Source organism: Rutilus rutilus (genome assembly GCF_951802725.1).
Source record: "Rutilus rutilus genome assembly, chromosome: 4".
NCBI classification, from domain to species: domain Eukaryota; kingdom Metazoa; phylum Chordata; class Actinopteri; order Cypriniformes; family Leuciscidae; genus Rutilus; species Rutilus rutilus.
The window spans coordinates 20,053,444-20,074,440 of NC_140212.1; the positions used below are offsets into that span (position 1 = coordinate 20,053,444).

At 37.6% G+C, this 20,997-nt stretch overlaps 1 protein-coding gene across 1 annotated transcript in view; it reads left to right on the forward strand.

Annotated features, from left to right (window-relative positions):
- Positions 1–20,997, forward strand: part of slc2a13a (solute carrier family 2 member 13a) — a 75,930-nt gene that overhangs the window by 15,151 nt on the left and 39,782 nt on the right. The window contains exons 2-3 of the mRNA XM_084406420.1: positions 3,427–3,586; positions 5,327–5,535. Of these exons, the coding sequence (XP_084262546.1) occupies positions 3,427–3,586; positions 5,327–5,535 (369 nt within the window). The remainder of the gene's footprint in view (positions 1–3,426; positions 3,587–5,326; positions 5,536–20,997) is intronic.

The window sequence follows — 20,997 nt, forward strand, 5'->3', positions numbered from 1 at the left end:
ATGAAAATTAAGCTTTTCCCTATTATGGTTGAATCACATAAGCTACACCAGTTATTTTGCCAAGAGATCTCTTATTTATTATTTATATATCTTGTGTCAGACAAAATCACTGAAATGAATTAGTTAGGAATATACTGGCTATTTGGGCTGGGTAAAAAATATTGATTTCGCGATTTTAATCGATTCTCATTTTTACGAACCGATATCGATTCTTAAATCCCAAGAATCAATTAGGCTAGTCATCCTGTTTTCAGTTGATTAATGGATGGAACATTGTAGCGCACATCCAATAAATCGCAATAACCTTTGTGCTTTGTTACTACTGATATGAAACAAAGTTTCCATTTTCTTACAAAATTCAAAAACATAAATACCGTTGTGGCGCTTTGGCGTGAGATTGCTCTGGCGCAGCGCATATGATCTTCTCTTTCGCCTTAATAATACCAGTTACAGCGCAAAATAAACATGAATGAGCATCTGAAAGTGGGTTAAAAGATCCATATCATGTCACATGAAATCGCTCAATCAGTAGCTGCGTTTACATGGACACAATCGGAATGAAATCAATCCGACTGATGAATCCGAACAAGGTGTTTACATGAATGATAAATAAAGTAATCGGGTTGATGCGCGCGTTTATGTGTCACAAGTTTCAAATCGGATCTGATGTTTTATGCGCACACTGCACGAATATACAGAGTTTCCCGCTTTTTCGCGCATAAATATTCTCCTCTATTGGATCTTTATTTGTTTTAAACAGCAGACGTAATATTAATTCGTCTCTGGTCATAATTTAGAGCATATTAACCGTTTTGCCGTGCTGCTTACTGATCACGCAGTAAAAATGCCCCTCCCCGCGGCCAAAACCAGACGTCTGTGGATGAGAATCCAAAACAAGGACTGGTGGGACGTTGTCCTGCTTCACTTCACAGACGCGCGAGTGAAATGAGAATTTTAGAATGACGGGAAACTTATTAATATGACACTTTATTCAACAGGAAGAGCTCGTTCCGCGCGTCATACGTCATTACGCTATTTAACGTCATTGCACATGCGCAGTCCTTTCAGTTTCGGTTTTCAATCCGATCAAGTGTTTACATGTTCTCTCGATCGGATTACAAAAGGGATAAACCACCCCTTTCAATCCGATCGAAATTTCATTCGGATCGAGCTCAATCGGATCAATTAAGGTGTTTACATGAAGGTTTTTTGTCCGATTGAGCCGTAAATCCGATTATAAGTGTCCATATAAACGCAGCTAGTGATTCAACCGTGGAAAGACGTCAGTAAAACAGCTTGTAAACAACGTCATGTAACGCCACATTTACCTCAGAAAAACCATATCCAGTGACCATAAACTCGTTAGTCAGCTAGAAAAATTAACTCTAGAGAGGATCATTTTGCTAAATATATGCACCACTTTACATATTCATATATGTTCTTCAATATTTATTGCATGTTTAAATAAATCTGTCAAGTTTTTATGGCAGCCACCATTTAAATGTTTATATTTCATATAATTTTATTATTATAAAAATAAATAAGTGTAATTAAAGTGTTTTTATCTGATTAACAAATCAGTTAATTTTTACCTTCAATAATAGTAGGCCAATGAAGCCTAGTAGGCTACAACTGACTCCCATAGTTTACAGCATTAGTTAAGAGATTTGTTTTCCTTGAGAAAATTTGCCATGTATTGTACCTGATATCCAAAATAATCAATATTGAATCGAATCGAATCAGAATCGAAATCGAATTGAATTGAATTGCAAGCTGTGTCAATGGATTTGTGTCAATGAAAGTGAATGGAGCTTGGCCTGTCAACCTCAAAAATGATAAAGATTAACTCTAGAATATATAGTGTACAAATAATATGGGATAATATGTACAAAAAAATATATAATATGGTGATTTTTAGGGATGCATGATATATCGGCTACCATATCGGTATCGTCCGATATATATTTATTTGAAATGTTATCGCTATGTTAAAGCCGATCAATAATGAATTATTTCCTTCAGCTGAGACACTTCAGATGCGCACTGTTCGCCATGATTGTTTTGAATTGCTTGAAATATGATAGGAATCACTTCATAACAGGAAAATACAGTTAAATGCAATATGTAGCGCAAGTCTGTCATGAAGGCTAAATCGTTATAATTGTGTGCCTGGGACATGGATTTTAATAGTGAGACTTTTGTTTTTGTAATCAGGCTCTCAAAAATTATATACAAACTTGGATTTAGATTTATCAGCCAATATATCAACTGGTTATCAACTTGCAAATATAAAGAATTATCGGTTATCGATATCAGCCAAAATTTTCATATTGGTGCACCCCTAGTGCTTTTTGGAGCTCAACAGCCCCAATCCCCGTTCACTTTCATTATGGAGAAGAGAAGACAGTAGTTTCTTCAACTTTTCCCCTTTTGTGTTCCATAGAAGAAAGAAAGTCATATGAGTTTGTAGCAAGAGGTTGAGTGAAGGATTGAATTTTCATTTTGGGGTGACTCATTCCCAAGCATTTGTGCTTTGGGCACTATACTTTCTAACCACAGGATAGATTTCGAAAGCAAACCTTTGTAATAAAAGACAAAAGGGTGCAGGAAATTCATTTTCTGTTGTGCTTATCCATGTTTTTGACTTCTTCCATCCATTACATACAGCATACTCTAATGTTGAAATTATTTTCTATGTAATACTATGTACAACGGGGCTTAAGAAAACTGCTTAAAAATTAATATAGATTTACAGTAGTGACAATAAATTATATTTTATTATATGATATGATTAATATCATATTTTTAAATATGATGGATTCTTTATAAATATGGTGATTATCTCTAAGGTGGATGCCCAAGTTATGTTATTTACCATCTGAATCTAACCATGTCATGTCAACAAATGGAAAAGTCAGCCAGCTGTTTATCGTCATGTTAATTATTGTGATTTTCGCCCCAACAGCATTTGTTACTTAAACCTACAACATAAAAAAAAACAAAAAAAAACATCAATTAGATCAAATTAGCACAGAATCAACGTCGAGGATCAGCCAAATTTCCACGTGCATCTTGAAAAGTTGAATGTTTTGGAAAGTTTTGTGCCATATAGTGATTTAGAGGAAAATGAAATCAAAGGCGCCTCAGTGTTAGCCATGTTGTACCCTTTATAATAACTCTTTATCATGTCAATAGAGGCACTACAATTTCATTATCTTTAATTGATATTTCAAAACTGTTACTGTTCATGTCCACCACCATCATCCCCCCATCATCCGCACAAAAAAAAAAACAGCTGGAACAACTTACTGCACTGTAATGTCTTCTAATTAGTTTCACATCTGTGGAATGTGAGCAGCTAATGGAAAGATGCCAAACCAAATGGGAAATAGCCTATATTTGACTGCTATATATACATCCGTCCAGGTATTGGGTCCATGACCATTCCTGTGTACATCGCTGAAACATCGCCACCCCACCTGAGAGGACGCCTGGTCACCATCAACACACTGTTCATCACAGCGGGCCAATTCATAGCCAGCCTTATCGATGGGGCCTTCAGCTACATGCAACATGGAGGCTGGAGGTAGGAGCATCAAGTCTTTGGGGTTTTAATGGCAGAATTTGTATTGAATCTAGAATTTGTCTTGTTTCTTTGCTGTGGTGTCAAATTCGGAACAATGCAATGACCTAATTTTTTTCAGTTTTGAGAGTTAGTATTGAATGATTATGATGTTCACAATATACAGCGCCATGGCAGAATAAATGACTGAGATGTGAGCTTGAAGTCTGAACTGAGTGTGATGAGAGAATGAATTCACTGTGTGGATTTGTCTACCTCTGTGTGATGTGAAAGTCAACTCTACTGGAAAGAATCGTCCTGTAGGGCAGATCCTGTAAATCATTTCATTCTCACTCTCTGTAGCTTGTCATAATAAACCCTCAAAACAAAACAAAATAAATGTTACACCAGCAAATACCCCCCTCACCATGTGTAGCTGTTGCTCTGGGAAAGAAAATGTAAAAAAATGTGTACTTGATGGAAATGTTGCCATGTATTTACTTTTATCTTCCCCAGCATCAAAACCACAAATCGCTCTATGTAAATGAGAGGATTACTGAATAACCAACTCATTCTCATGATAATTGGCAGTAAATAATGATTCAAAGGATGGTTAGGTTCATACAAAAAGTTATGACTGTTTTTGCTTAATTTATTTTATTACAGCCATTAGGTTTGATGTTTAGATTGCATGGTTAGGTTTAGTATGATATACAAACTATTCCCTTATGATGAGTTCTCTTGTGGAAGTTATGACAGGTTGGCTTAACTGGCAAATATTTCTGGTAAAAATCAAAAATGTGATTAATTTTCTCAGAAATATTAAGCACAAGCCTATCTGTTTGTCTCCACACTCTGTACAAATTTTATTTTAGTCTAAGATTTTAGTCAAATATGGGTAACACTTTACAATAAGGGTTCTTTTGTTAACATTAGTTACAGTACATTAGTTAATTTGAACTAACAATGAACAATACAGAATTTATTAATCTTAGTTCAAGTTAATTTCAACATTTACTAGTATGATGCATCAAAATGTGCATCGATTAACGGTAATTAATGCACTGTGAACTGACATGCGTGAACATTTTAGAGTTAAGGTTATGTATTTCTCATTGTTAGTTCATGTTAACTACTGTTTACAAATGACTCATTGTGAAGTGTTAAATATGAGAATATACATTAGGTCTATATATATAGGCCTAATGTATGAAATCTGGTCATATAATATGTACAAGTATGTATTTATTCTTAAAACAAGAAAACACAATTTCTAGTTACACTTTAGCCGTTCTATTAACTATAAGTAACTTTTCAACCTTATGTTAAAGAACCAACTCTGAACTATTAGAAACTACATATCAACTAACTCTCATTAGACTATTAGTAGACTGTTAGGTTAGGGTTGGTAGAATAAGTTGACATTTACTTGCAAAGTTGCTTATAGTCAGTAGATTGTCTGTTTGGGGAGCATCAAAATAAAGAGTTGACATGTAGTTGTAAATTTGCTTATAATTAGTAAAATGTCTAAAGTGGATTTGTCAAAGGAATGCTTTTTTTTTGTTGTTGTTCACACCATTAAGCCTATACCATTAACGTCATGTTCTGTTCACATCAGATGTAGTTTTAAAAATAAACTAGCAACAAAGCGTAGGCACCATGTATCTTTCAGCAGCTGAGGATAAGTGACTATGAGACAGAAACAAAGATTTCTTCATCAATTAATGACTTTTTTCATTTTTTTTTTTTTTTTCATTTGTGTAGGTATATGCTGGGTCTGTCAGTGGTCCCTGCATTGTTGCAGTTCCTAGGGTTCCTCTTCCTACCAGAGAGTCCTCGCTGGCTCATCCAGAAAGGTCTTACCCAAAAGGCCCGGCGCGTGCTCAGCCAAATCCGTGGCAACCAGAACATTGACGAGGAGTATGATACTATCAAAAGCAGCATTGAAGAGGAGGAAAAGGACTGTGGAGGAGGTGAGAAAATATAGTCTTGCAAACACTCACAGATGCAAGTAGCTCAAAGAAACACAAATATAGTCTCAGTTCACTGGTTTCATTAAATGAAATACTCAAGTGCACAAGAGAACACCATGTGGATATTGGCAAACTTAAGAAGCTTTCACGTTTTCACAGATTTGCTGCATAAATGAGCCCGGAAGTCATTCGTTTTAAATGGGAATTGGTGAATTGAGATGAAATGAGTATCGGACACTGCTACAAATGCGGCAATCTTGCGGTGACCAATAGGGATGGTCAGTAAGTCTAGAACTAGAACTAGTCATTAGACTGATTCAGACCGATTACTAATGAGTTGAGTCTTTTTAACCAATTAATTTAAAAATAACTAACCCATAAGACCTATTTAAGTATTTTGCAGTAGCACTGTACATTCAGTAGTGACGCAGTCCCAGAATTCTGCTACAGCAAGGTGTCTAATTCTACTCCTGGAGGTCCACTTTCCTGCAGAATTTAGCTATGCTTAACACACCTGGAAGTTTCTGGTGATCCTGAAGACCTTGATTAGTTCAGGTGGTTCAGATGTATTTAGTTGGGGCCAGAGCTGGGAGGTGTGCTGGAAGGTGGCCCTCCAAAAGAAGAGTTGGACACTCCTGTGTTACCGAGTATTTTGGTAAAATGTTCCAAGTACAATGGTCAAAGAATGCCAATCAAGGGCAGTTACCGGATCTATGATTTATGTCTGATACAGTGGGATATAGCAGTTAAGTAGGAACACCTACTAGCAACAAACAGTACACAATCTTGGCAACCTCAGTATAATTACATTTTTATCCTTATGAAAGCACCAAGAACAACAAATCAAAGTAATCGAAGTTGTGGCAGCAAGTCTCACAGAATCAGAAAACCTTGGGAAATGTCAAGAGTCAAGGGACAAGAGGATATTGGAAAGTGGATTGGTTCTGTCCTTAATTACCTCTGATTCAGAGGTCACTAACTACTGGCTGAAGAGGATTTTACATCCCACTTTTCTCTGCAGAAATGAAGGTGAAGGAGCCCTTTAGAGTTTTCAAGCTCTATCCAGAACAACAGTCCTAATGTGGCACATTCGAAAATGCCTTTTTGCTCATTTACACATTTACATCCGCTACAGTCCTGGAGGTAACCTGGTGGAGATTAATGGAAATGAAAGGGGAACAAATGTTTCTTAATGCCGAACAGTACATGCAGGGCACACCAGCAATAAAAAACCCAAAGGCTCCACAGGTGTTCATGAACCAAAATTCATTTGAGTCAACCTATAATAGTCAAATGCAATGGAAGGCAACATTACCAGCAATTCAACGGCACAGCAGGGCAGAAACAACTACTGAATAGCACATGTACTTGAACAGCATGTTTCACCCAAGCAAATATAATTCGGCCATAGATGGAGCCAATTACTAACAATGGGAAGTCACCCACCCCCTAACCAGCCCTTACACAACCTCGTTTACTAACCAATCACATGTCAGTCATAGTCTCCCAGGCCTTATTGCCACTTTAGAACATCTAAATATGATTGACACTTTGCTATGGGACAGGTTTCTGACCTCAGACAAGTCAATAGCCGCGTTTCCACTGTCGGGCCAGGGCCGGGCCAGGGCTTTAAACGGGCCGTGCCGGGCTAATAGCCTCGGGCCAATAGCACCGGGCATGCGTTTCCACTGTCGGGCCAGGAGCTCCCCACCGCTTCACTAAAACACGCCCGTAACACGCCTCTCTGGGACAACGTCACACTAACCCATCATTTCACCAACAAATGGAAGTTTTATCAGAAAACTAATCAGAAATCACTGGAAACAGCGTTGAAAACAAACACGATAAAAGCGGCCGTTTGCTAGCTTTTTTGTTTGTTTATTTAGCAGCTAGCTGCTACTTGAATATTTAAAACCCAAGCATCGATGTTTTACCACAGGTTTACAATAAAAAGTGATACATTGATCATAATGAATTAATTTATGTAAAAATTATGTAAAAATTGCACATTAGTCACGCAGAAATAAATTACCGTTAACGTTAGGTCTATTTCACAAAAGAAAGAGGACACACTTACTTTTTCAGTCGCGTCTGTTTCTTTATCTGGTAACTTAGTTACAGGACATATTTACATCACATTTAGAAAAAATTATAATTTCTACAAATATATGCCATACGACCTGAGGAGCTTTAACACTCTCTCGACTCCCATACAGATATTTTCAGTCAGAGAAAGAGGAAGCTCCCGAAAAAAAAAGTTACTTTATTTTTTGATAGTCCGGTTTAAAGAGACGAGACGTAGGCTATGACAGATAAAATAAAAACATGACTGTGATAGCCTTTAAGATTGGTCTGATTTCTTCAAGCGTTCGCTATGTTGTTTTTTTTACTATGCGTATCTTCAAGCGTTTACTATGTTTACTATGGTAACGGCTAGCGCGCATAGTCTTTTGCATCACAAACAGAAGGCATTCAAACATGAACGCGAAATTAAATTATTTAAACAAACATTAAATTATTTCATTTTTAAGTCTTAAATGCTGACAGAATCATCCGGCGCTGCCGTCTCCCAACGGTAAACTCCTCCTCTGTTGGTAACCACTCCTCTAGCCCGAGCTGGCCCGCTTTGGCCCAAGGTATTCGACGGGCCAGAAATCCTGGCCGTTGGCCCCGAGTAAGCCCCGATCAAGCCCCGGAAGTGACAGTGGAAACGCGACTGGCCCTGGCACGCACTAGCACAGCCCGGCCCTGGCCCGACAGTGGAAACGCGGCTATTGTGAAACCAAGCTGAAGACCCTATGGACATTATGGTGATTACACCTTTGACAGAAACACATATATTTTCTAGTTCTGTAGCTGTGATAGTGATGATCTCATGCTTTCATCACTCAAATGTGAAAGGTCACTGTTCATGGGTTTCAAATGGGCAAATGTCAATTACTGTGACAGTAGGTAGTAGTTACAGGAGCTGAAGTGAAGCAATTGCAGTGATTGTTCTTAAGGGGTGTTTGGAGCAGAGGTCACGTTAAATGAAAAATCATTGACATCTGAAGGCCGTCCGTCATTTTGACAGATTACACTGAGGGTGATCTATTGCGGTGTTTCTCAACTGGTGGGTCGCGGAATGTGTAGTCAAGGAAACAACAACAAACGTAATTTTAAGTTTTTCTGATACAAATACAATACTTTTATTTTGAAAGACGTGCGTGAAAGCTAAAGCTTGTCAACAGCTTTAGCTTTCATGCACATCTTTCAAAATAAAAGTACAAATAAAATCTTCTGTCAGATCCGGTTTTAAGTTAGCCTGGCTAACGTCAGACCAAGTCTCATTTGAGACTTGGTCTGGGAACCACGTGTTCATTTTCTCGTATTTGAGGCGTGGTTTACGAATGCCCAGAGCCGTTTATTGGGCGCTATGAATGTCTATCAAATGCGCCTGTTCGTAGCTCATAACCAATCGCTTCAATTATACCAGATGACGTATGTAGAGTGACAGAAATTCAACGAGGAAAAAGACGATGGGTCAAAGATTTATTTGTGCACGATGGCGTTTAGCGAATATTACCGTTTGTGCAAGATAAACATGAGGGTAGAAGGTAACGTCGAGTCTGATGCCATGTTGGATTCATAGATATAAACAAACTGCTTCGGTGTCGTCATCGTCTTGCTGCTCCCTCCCCGTTCTGTGATTGGTTCCCTTTTTCATGGGAAAATCTGGTCCATGGTGTCCAGACTGCCTAGCAGCGTGAATAAAATCGCGCTGCGAGCAAGGCAGTATGGGGAAACCCAGGCTAGTTTTAAGTTGTAGTTTTGCCTGAAAACACCGCTTTGTCAATATTCAGTATCTGCTGTCAGATGAGATGTTGTCAGGCTATATGTCAGTGTCATTACTGTAATGTTATTTTCGTAACTTGTTAGGAAATAAAGTCTCTCACTTCAGAAAAACTAACTTTTCTGTCCTGTCAGTTGTTATACTGTGCTTGCAGCGGAACACACTGTAAATCACTTTATTATTGATAAAGCGGAAAAGAAACTACGAGCATGCAACATTGTTGTCAATTAGTAAGTCTATTAGTTTGGAGAGACAGTCGTTTGCAGAAACCACAAGTCATTAATTTACTTGTAGAATTGGCTAATTTTTGTAAGTAACAAGAGTAAGAGTTCAATCAAAGTCCCAAAGTCAGTTCATGCTGTGGCCACATTTGCATGCTCTATTTAAAAATCCAGCATTTCTGGTCACCAGCATAAGGTATGTTTTGCAAGCTGGGACCAGCATGGGATGCTGGTTGCTGGTCCTCAGCATGGGAAGCGGGAGTGCTGGTGGTCCAGCTACACCAGCTCATTCTTGCTTGAGAACAGCATGCTGATCCACCAGCTAGACCAGCACTATACCACCAGCATAAACCAGCCTGGACTAACATGGAATTCATGCATGTTTCAACAGGGATCGACAGGGAGTGTGTGTCCAAAGGGCATGTTTCAGTACACTGACTGTTTCTATGGGAACAGGAGCTTCTAACAGCAGTTGCAGTGACGTGATGACTTTACCAATTAGTGGTTGGATCTTTAATTTAGAGGGCGGGATTTAATTCTCTCGTTAAACCAAGCACCATCTTGGTATATATTCCTTGGTTCAACAAAGAGTTTAGATGCAAAAGCCTCTAAACGCAATCTCCGTCAAAAATTCGATAATGATATTGAGCGAATGCTCTCCTCACATACTATACGTTCATCAAATACTTTAGTTTAAAATCCGCTAAAGTCTGGTTCGTTGGCAGAAACCGCTAAACGCCACATCCCTTTGTCAGCAAAAGCCTCCAAGTCCACAGAGGATCCAATCAGAAGATATGCATCTAATCATTTGATTTCAAGATGGATGACGGCGTGCGTATGAGCCGGCTTTCAATTGCAGAGCTGCACGTTTTTATCATGTTTTGTCCATCGTTACAGTGGCAATGACAGGATTTTGCGAGTAGCAAGTAAACACAACCGTGTTCCTTGTGCTGCTGTAAAACTGACGTGGAAACGGATGTGGAAGTCACTTGCATCACAGCTCCCCCTACTGTTTGGATTAGTTTCTTCATTGTTACATTTTGAATTCTGCTTTCATCATTTGCAATCTTTACAGTTGCATTTTTAGTAATTTTGTAACTATGTCTTGTTGTCCAAAGAGGTGGTCGTAGAGTTTTTTGTAAAAAAAAAAAAAAAAAACGTGCACATGGACTTACCTGGTTTTGCAGCAAAATTCAATCAAATTTGTTAAATACCAATTAATTGACTAAAGTGAAATTTTTGAAAATAAGCCATTTCAATAACTGACTAATAACTTTTCCATTGCCATTAAAGTGAAATTACTGAACCTAAAAATAGGAGCCTGGTAAAAAAAAACCACTCCCGCCTCCCATGCTGGGGACCAGCAAACTAACATACCTTATGCCTGTTAATCCCACAATCCTCTGCACAAGCCTGCCACTCAACTCCCACAGAGAATAAAGCGGAAAAAAACGGACAGTAACAGTGATATCAGTGGTAACAGTTCACATGCACCACATAATTTCAGTGGTGACAAAGATTTTGAAGAGAATATAATTATATTTGCATTGCAATCATGACGCATTGTCCTACTGTGCGGATTGGATGTTGTTCTGTTTTTGTTTGTCGTCTTGTTTGTTTTGATTGTTCCTGATGTGAAACACCTCAGCACTAATAGAAAAGGAAACGGTAGATGTGGAGAGGATCAAGGGAAATGTAATGAGAAATCGTCTAAATGAGGTGACACTGTTAAATCCGCCATTTGGTATCGCAAAGACAGAGACAGCTAAAATGAAACATCACACATCAAGCGAGAGAAGTGAATCAGCGAGAGGAATGATAAATGTAAGACCTTTTAAAACAGTTTCCTTAGCCTTTTTTATAAAATCATATTGATTTGTAAGGATACAATTAAGCAATATTACACTCACACTTGTGTTGTTATAGGCTACTGAATATTAGGGGCTTGTCATGTAGAGTGTTGTCGAGAGGCTTAGGAAGGCTCAGTACAAAGCAGTGGTTTTCAAAATGCCAGTTGTGGTTTATTTTAGAAGCAGCATTTCTTAATGTGCAGTCCACAAAGTACAAAAAATATATAATTTTTTTTTTTTTAAATAACAACTTAATGCAACAGATACTGGTGCAAAAAAAAAAAAAAAAAAAGCTGTGTGCAGCAAAACTGGCACTGAACAATGCCTAGTGGCACATCTACAAAATATCAATATGTCTCACCTCAGACAGGTTCAAACGTTTGCACAGTATATACAAGAGGCAACCTCTCAAACATGCTCAGACAATGGTTTAAATATATAGGTTTCCCGCCAAACACTAGTGGGACGAACCATTGTCACGGGGTGGAACCTTTCCCCGTGACACTCAACACTCAATTACACAGCAAACCATTGGCACCTAAATAATCAAGAACTCATTTCTGACATGCAATAATCATAATACAAACATACATAACATACAAACACACATTCAAACATTTAACACCTCATTGCTCTTATGTCTCTTTCCCTCTTAACAAAATGGTACTTTCTGGCTAGCACTAGTGATGATGTCATTAACCTAGTTCATCATCACAGGGCTGTTTACACGACACCATTTTCAACAAAAAACGTAAAACTTTTTATGCGTTTTGGCCGTTCGTTTACATGACAATGGCATTTTGGGTGCCTGAAGACGCACACTTTTAAAACCGGGTTTCAAAGTGCAAAACAGTCTAAACAACAAAAATACTAATCTCTGTAGACGATGACGTCATGCACATGCGTATTACGTGTTCAGTCTATAGTGTTTTATCGCCATCTAATGGCCTGGCAGCAGAATACAGCGTTTTTAGTCGTTTTCGCTGATCCGTGTGTCGTCTGTGCGCGGAAAACTCAAGGAAAAACTTTCAGTTTTAAGCATTTCGTTGTCGTGTAAATGTACCCTAATGCTGCGTTCACACCAAACGCGAATAGCGCGTCAAATTCGCGCCTGCCGCGTCTAGTTATACGCTTGACCACTTTGTGTTAATTCGCGCGTCAAGAGCGAAATTGACGCGGGTAAAATCAAAAGTTTGAAATGAAATTTACGCGCGTCACGCGCGTCAGAGGCGAAATCCGGAGGCGAAAGTTTCGAAACCTGTTGGTGGCCATCTTTTTTAGATGTTTATCGAGCATTAGCAGTAGCATTAATCGAGAGAGTCACCGCTCGTATATGCTCTGGAGAGCAGAAACAGCTGCGTAGGGGACATCGTGGCTGTACTCGGGCCCACCAGACCCTCCGGAGGGTTTCAGGAGTTTCACAATTTGCTCCAGGAGGTAGGTTTGGTGGACCCAACGGTGAGGACGCTGACGAGGACAGCGTAGGCCGTATAAGCCTCGGCCTCGAGTGGTCGCTGCATGACGAGCCCGCGCTGTACAGCCCGGCGCGAGGTTCACCCTCGCCCGCACCTAATCTGTCATTTATTTTTGTTTTGATAATAAATGGAGCCAGCCTCCAAAAGTGAAACCTGTCCTGTGATTTGTAAAAAAAAAGTTTTTATACACTAAATTGTGTTTGTTGTCTTTACATTAGATTAATAAAGTTTCATATAATCTAGAATAGATATGGAATAAATAGCATTCAATAAAAAATGAGTATCTCTCATATTGAAATCGAGTTTTTATGTGAAAGATTTGCTTTGTTGTGCATTTTAGTCATATTACAAAATAATTTATTGAGGCCAAACATAAAATAACATTATAAACTGTCAGTTCACCACGTGACAGCAGCAAGCAGGCTCCTGATTGGTTAACGCGGCGCGAATTGACGCAGAAGTTCAGATTTTCCAACTCGGGCGGCAGACGCGAATTCGCGTCAAACGCGTGAATGCACAAAAAGCACTAATAAAATCATTCGTGCGTAACGCGCTTAATGCGCCAGACGTTCAATTCGCGCCATTCACGCGAACGAGGCGAATTCGCGTCTACCGCGCCACGCTAAACGCCTCATTCGCGCCGCAGGAATTTTTTACGCGCGTAACGCGTCTTTGCATTGACTTAACATTGAAATCACTCGCGCCTGGCGCGCTATTCGCGTCCGGTGTGAACGCACCATTAGCCTGGCCATGCTAAAGCTCCAATTTGGCTTACTGGGAAAATGTGACTATGATAACATTACTGCAAAATGATTTTATGAAGTTGCTTCTTGCACATTTTGTGACGTGGTAAAGTAAAAAACGTGTTCAGTTTTATCTGAAACATAGGAACGCAAAGTTTTATGATGTATTTGTTGTACGTAGCGACTCTGAGGCTAAAAGGCTAATGCTCAATCATGTTTGAAAATAACGAACCACCTATACCTAACCGATAGTGATTACAAATACAAACATGAGCAAAAATGCATTTTCTGAAGAAACCATGCCATTTTAGCTTGCTTTGACAAGTCTTTGTCTTGACACGTTTCACAGGACTCAAATGGGGCGGCTAAGCGCAGATTTTCATCAGAATCGATCACTTTGCGATAAAAGCATGAAATTTGGTATGAAGGCTCACAAAGGGGGTCTGATCAGATTTAGGACTGTAGGTGCTCAAAATTTGGCCCCTGGGGGCCATGTCGGCCATTTTTCAAAATGGCCGCCAAATATAAAATGAATTAAAAGCTGTCAGAAACATAAAATGCAATAACACATTTCACCATAAATACATGTAAATATGAGCACACTTTCACATAGAAGGTCTTTAAACTTTAAAATATAAGATATGTTGTAAAAAAAAAAATTGAAAATGGCCGCCAAATATGGATTTCATAATGTCATAATGGATAGACGACAGAAATTTACAATTAAAAAAGTTGCACATTTGATCATTAATCAATCTAATTCATTTTTAAACAAAAAGGAAAAGAGGTTATGATATCTATCAGAAATGTACTTTTTAAATGTATATTTAAATATTTAATATTAAATTGTGTGCATATACTAATACGCATCATTTTTACTTGGTAGTTTGTCAGTGACTCCTCCTTATTCAGTCAGTAGGTTTCATCTTGTGGTGGCCACAGTTGAATATTATTCTCTTTAAAATCTAGGGAACTGGTGGGATGTTTTACTCTTGACTACAAGTGAGATAAAGGCAAAGTCAGTTGAATGTGTTTCTCACTGTTACTCAGTAAAAATAGTGTAGGCTAATACTGCAAGTAAGCGAACATAAACTCAGACAGGCAAATATAACATAAAATAGATTTTAGTCTGCAGGAATTTAGAGTTAGGATTCTGTGAAATTAAGTAGGTGTACATTTCCACAGAATTTCATTTAGGCTGGTTATCTAAACTAGCTGCAATTCATCCTACTGTATTTATTTCATTGTAACTCTGTGCCCTTGTACGGCTAGTTTATAAAGCTAATCTCAGTCAATTCTTTGCTCTCCAAATGCTCTCACCTTGACTAGAAATATTAATTGTAAGAACTGTTGAGTCCTGCTGGATTATTTGCAAGTGGTTTAGTATAGGCCTACACATCACATTGTAGACCGAGTTTTCCTCACAAGAAAAACGTAAATTAGCACGATTAGCATGATTACCACAATTACAATCGATTTAATCTTTTTTGTGCCAGTTAAGTGAAATAGAGTAGCCAATATTTGAGAGGCGGTATTAACATTAAGTGACATGGCATCTGACGCACAGAAGCCAATGGCACATGTCACTATGCGCATTGGCACATCCGGTGGCACATCCGGTCTTCATTGGCATGTGCCAGTGGATAGTGGCATGTGTCACTGACATTATTGGCATGTGCCACTGACATCGCGACACACGGACACTGACATGACACCTCACTGACACCGAGTCGCGGAACATGTCACCGTGTTGCGACACCTCCAGTAGTGACTGACAGATTAATCGAACACCTGTAGCAATAGCCTAATTTTGTGATATTTAAAATATCAATTAAACGAATTAAAGTGCATTAATATTTTAATAAACGTGTTATTTGTGTCACGTCTGTATTTGATTGGTATGTGTCACTGAATGTTTTGTAATACGAGTGCTACTTTATGTTGTTTATCTCGCAAAGTCACAAACTGCCCATTCTAGGAAAGACACGAAATAAATCTATCATGGGTCACTACGAATAACGTATTAACAGTCGCGTCCGTTACTGTAAACCTTTATTTTTGCGTGATGCTGCACAGACACACGCCAGTAGGTGTCAGAATAAGTGAGTGTAACACTGGCCAGCGCAAGATTCTCATCTATTCAAAGCTCAACTGCTGAAGAGTTGAACTACTGGTTCTTTGTTCTGTTCCTTGTTATGTAGGCCTACATAAAAAAAAAAAAAAAGGCGCCTACGGTCCTAAATCTGATCAGACCCCCTTTGTGAGCCTTCCTACCAAATTTGATGCTTTTATCGCAAAGTGATCGATTTTTGCGCTTAACCGCCCTACTATAGGGCAAGTACAATGAGATGAGCTTCTGATCAAGTTTACAATGGCAGAAAGGCCATACTTATGAAGCTGTTAATGCGAAAATCTAAATATATGAGAATACAAATCATGCACTATGGTAAAAGTGTTTTGAGGTCATAACATAGTATTTTGAAAGGAACCGCATGAAAATAAGTTTTTATTAATCGATAATCTGCCCCTTTATCATAATGTGTGTGAACAGAAATACAATTTGTAAGTGTTTTACTGGTTTTTCATTTCAACTGGAAACTGCAGTGAACTGTATGAATAGGCACATTTTTGGGAGTTTTGCAAAAATGTAGGTAGAGGCATGCTTCTTCAATGAGTAAGATATATAGGCAGAATTAACGACACCCTGAATGAATAATTCAGAGATTTCATGAAACTCTTATGGAGCTCATGCCTCTAGGAAATTTGGTTAGATATATACATGGAAATACATGTTCAGCAGCACATATTAAATTTGAACAAATTAATTAATGATAATGTGATGTGTAGATGTGTTTTTGTCTTGATTTGTACAACTGTACATCTTGTACAGTGTGCTTTTATGCACGGTGTTACACCTTTTTAACACCTTGCAACTAAACGTCTGCTTTCATCTCCAGACTTCATTACCCTCTAAGTGGCAAGATTTGCAAGTCTTATTTATAACATGACAAATTGAATATTACAATGCTGAAGGTGTTGTCTTTTACTTCAGTAGTCAGAGTTGAAAAAAAGCAAAATGTATGTATATATATATATATATATATATATATATATATATTTTTTTTTTTTTTTTTTTTTTTTTCTGAAAGTAATGAGAATTTCCAGTGCATTGTGCAGTCTAATTTCACATTTAGACTGAAATTATCTAAATTGAACTGTATATTTAAAATATTATTATTTTAAATATACAGAATTCAATAATATTTTCACTCTATTTGCATAATTTTACTAAATTCCCCCACATATTACATGTCTCGTATTTCATCTTAAACATGCTCTTTTCAGACACTGTTGTCTCTTTGGTAAGTAAACTTAACTTACATAATAATAATAATAAGAAGAAGAAGAAGAAGAAGAAGAAGAGGTTAGTGTGGTGGAAATGACCTCCAGTCTATTTTTCTGAAAGACTGATATAAATTTTCACAAAATAAGTATTGAAATGACCTATTTTTATACATAAAAGACACAAGTAAATGAAAAAAAATAATAATAATTGTAGACTGAATAAAATATATTTCACATAGTTAGCTATAAACATCTTAATAGTTCAGCATGATTCTCTTCAAAATGTTCCTCCCTCATTAAAATAGTTGACCTGAATGAGAAAACTGAAGGTATGTTTAAATTACAACGATGTACTAAAAACTGAAAAGTTTGCATTTTTTTTGCGTACTGGCTGCAACCTTGTCAAAATAATCCCTGTTCACACGGATCTGCGAAAACAACTATGTTAGTCATGCCAGGCCAGTAGGTGGCGATGTCACTTTGTAATGAAACATACGCGCCTATAGACTGAATACGTAATATGCGTGCGCTACGCAAGACGTCACTGTTATTAAAAATTCACATTTTTGTAGTTTACATGGAGACGATAACAGTATCATTTTCAGAAACTTGCACCTTGAAACACGTTTTCAAAAGATTGCGTTTTCAGGCCCCGAAAACGCTATTGACGTCTAAATGACCATCCAAAAGCTATAAAAAAAAAACGTTTTTAGTTGAAAATTGTGTCATGTAAACTAATGTCAACTATAGCGCCCCTTGTGGCAATACTGAGAATGCAACATGTACTTCCAGTGGATTGTAAACAGCAAATTCCGTATTGTCACATTTCATAATTCTTGCTTGTGCAACTAAAAGTGTTTTCATTCATGTACTAGCCTAGTTTTCAGGCCTATGGTCAAAATAGCTCTTTTTTAAGTGTGCAAAAAGCCTTTCAGACAAATTTTCTGTAAATGCATGGCTCATTTCTGTTTATTTTGTGTATGGGTGTATTAAACTGTATGTGTGTTTGTTCTGATACAATCATAGTGATCGTATCATAGAGCGAGGCATTGAAAATAACCTATATTATCCTTTGATAAAGCATAATGTGAGAAGATTGGATCTCAGGCTTTTAGTGCATAATATTAACAAGACCAGAGAGCATTAGAACATAATGATCTATTCAGGAGTTCTGTGATGTTTGCCATGTTATGTTCATTCAACATACAGTCTGTAGCTTTTATAATATAATGCTCCCAGTTAAAATATACAGCTAATCTTCTGCAACCTTTGTGTAGATGTTTCCCAAATGAGCAGGAACAGAGACTACAGGTATGACAAATCGTGCTGAAATCTCTTATCTGCCACGTCTAACTGGACACACAAACATACACACACACACACACAGCAGGCGAAAACTGTCACAATGATGATGTCTTACAATATGAGATGTGCTTCTCATTGCAAATTCTGCCATTTTGGTGACATTTATGAGGATTGTGGGAAGCAGAATAGAACAGTCGCTTAGAACAATGTCCCAGAAATCTTGAATAATTTGAGCTTTTTCAAGCACGCTCAATAGAAGAGAGGCTTTTCATGCATTTTCATACAGTTCACACATAATAGCTGATGATGTTATTAGAAAGCTCTGTGGATTTGGACTCTTGGTCTGAAAAGAGCTCTAGGAAGTGAAATGTTAGTGAATCCATGCTGATAAAAGTGCGAGAAAACATTGAAATATTGTTTAGATTAGGAAAATATGCCCCAGATACTGTATTTTAAACCCCATGAAATGATTTGAATGCAATTTTGTTATTTCTAAATCATTTGATTTGATTGTGTCTTTAAGACTATGTGAACTAGGATTGTAAGTAGTATAGTAATCATACAAACGCCTTAAATTATTGAAATTCAGTTTCGTCAGCTTTAGTCATTTTTAAATGTTTTTGGGTGATCTCAGTGAAATAATCTTTTTAAAAAAGCAGCTGGTGTCTCGCTCTAAAATGAAAGCCCTATTTATGATGTGCTTTTGTGTAAATCGTGTTTCCAATGACAACAGCACTGAGATCAGGTGATATTCAGCGGCCCTGGTATCTGTCTCAAGAGGGTAAATGGGAGCGAGTTTAAGCCAGGGGAGACAGACAGTTGTGTAAAGTGTATTTGTCCCTTATGTTCTCCTGTCATCTGTGAAAACATCATTTTCCATCATTCTGTGGGATATTGTCAGGCAGGAATGTGCTGTTCACCTATTGCTTTACACAATATCAAACCACTGAAAGAAATTGGCATTTTGTTCTTCTCTTGCCCTTAAACGTTTGACTTTGAGGAGATGGAATGTCCTTTATGATTGTATATGATTGTAAAGCGCTTTGGATACAGTAGTACTTAGTAAAGCACTGGATAAAATGCCTCATTCATTCATTCTTTAAACCTTTTTAGGAGTAAATATCTTTTAGATTGCTTTGTCATCTCTCTAGATTATTATTATTATTATTATGACATGTGTACTTGATCTTGTTTAGGTGTGTCTGTGTCTTCATAAATCATTTCATTAAAGGAATATTTGTATTCAGATTTGATTTTGTCTTCGAGTATTGATTGGATTGTAGGAAGTTGGGCGTTGCTAACTAAATGGAGGCAGATCTAAATGTCAGTTTGCAGTCAGCTGTGAAGGATATTTAGTCCAACCCTCGGCCGAGGCGCACGTCATGAAGAGAACAGACATCGTTTTGAGGGGAAGGGGAAGGGGAGGTTAACATTTTTGATGAAAGATTACAAGTATATGATTTATTTATTTTTTTTTAAATGATGTGCACGGATAAATATGTTATGTCTATTTCTGGGTTTGTGTTTTGTTTGAGTTGTTAGCCTGTTAGTTTTGCGCTGTTCCAAGTTTACTTCATGTGTCTCACTGGTGTGTAGTTAATTAACTTGTTTTTTTCCCTAGTAATTACCATCACTCACAATGTAAAACTTCCCTCCATCACACATTATACCAAAATCCACTTAAAGTTTGAATTCAGGACATGTGATAAATGTTTTACAGAATTTCTGAATTGCTAAAATTTCTCGAAAACCATCACCCACTTTGTCAAAACCTTAAACACAAAACCAAATCTTCAAACTATATTCAGAGAACTGACACTTCTGGCAAAATCAAACAATTGCCTCAAAACCATTTTATCTGTGCTCAAAATCAAATATATTGTAACAAAGTAAACAAATGTTGTAATTATGTAAAAAAAAGTATAGTAATCACAGTTTACAGTAGTAAGGTGAATATATTGTAAACTGTATGTACTGCAAGTGTAGGATTGTACTGAATCTTGTATAGTATTGAATGTCTATACAATATTACATACTATATATAAGTGAATGTCTATACAATCACCTAAATATGTATACTGTATGAAGCTTTAGAGATTGTTTTATGCTAGTAATCTGCTGTCACAATGTCAACTGTTTTAACATTGGGTGGTCATGTCTCTAACTTCACGGCATATCTGTAATTAAAGAGAGATGGAAAAAGTGTAAAAGAACAAGAGAGAACCTCTATTCTCCTGTAGGATTCTTCTTGGCATATTAATATTAAATGAAAGTCAGAGAAGCTTGATCATATTCCAGGCTGCTGCAGTTTTCAGCAAACCTCTTCCGAATTTTACCAATAAAGAGTCTTGCATGTACTAAACACCTCATCAACTTTGCACACACACACACACACACACACACACACACACACACACACACACACACACACACACACACACACACACACACATACACACACACACACACACACACTAACACACACACAGACACAGACATAGAAACACACACACACACACACACACGCACACACACACACACAGACACACATAGACGCACATTCAGTGTCTGCTCTCGTCTCTACCATCGTTTGGCTCATGACTTACTTGAAGTATACACACCTCTGTGTCCAATTCACCAGTCTGTTCAAGTGAGAGAAATTCACCAGTCTGTTCCTGTGAGAGAAATTCA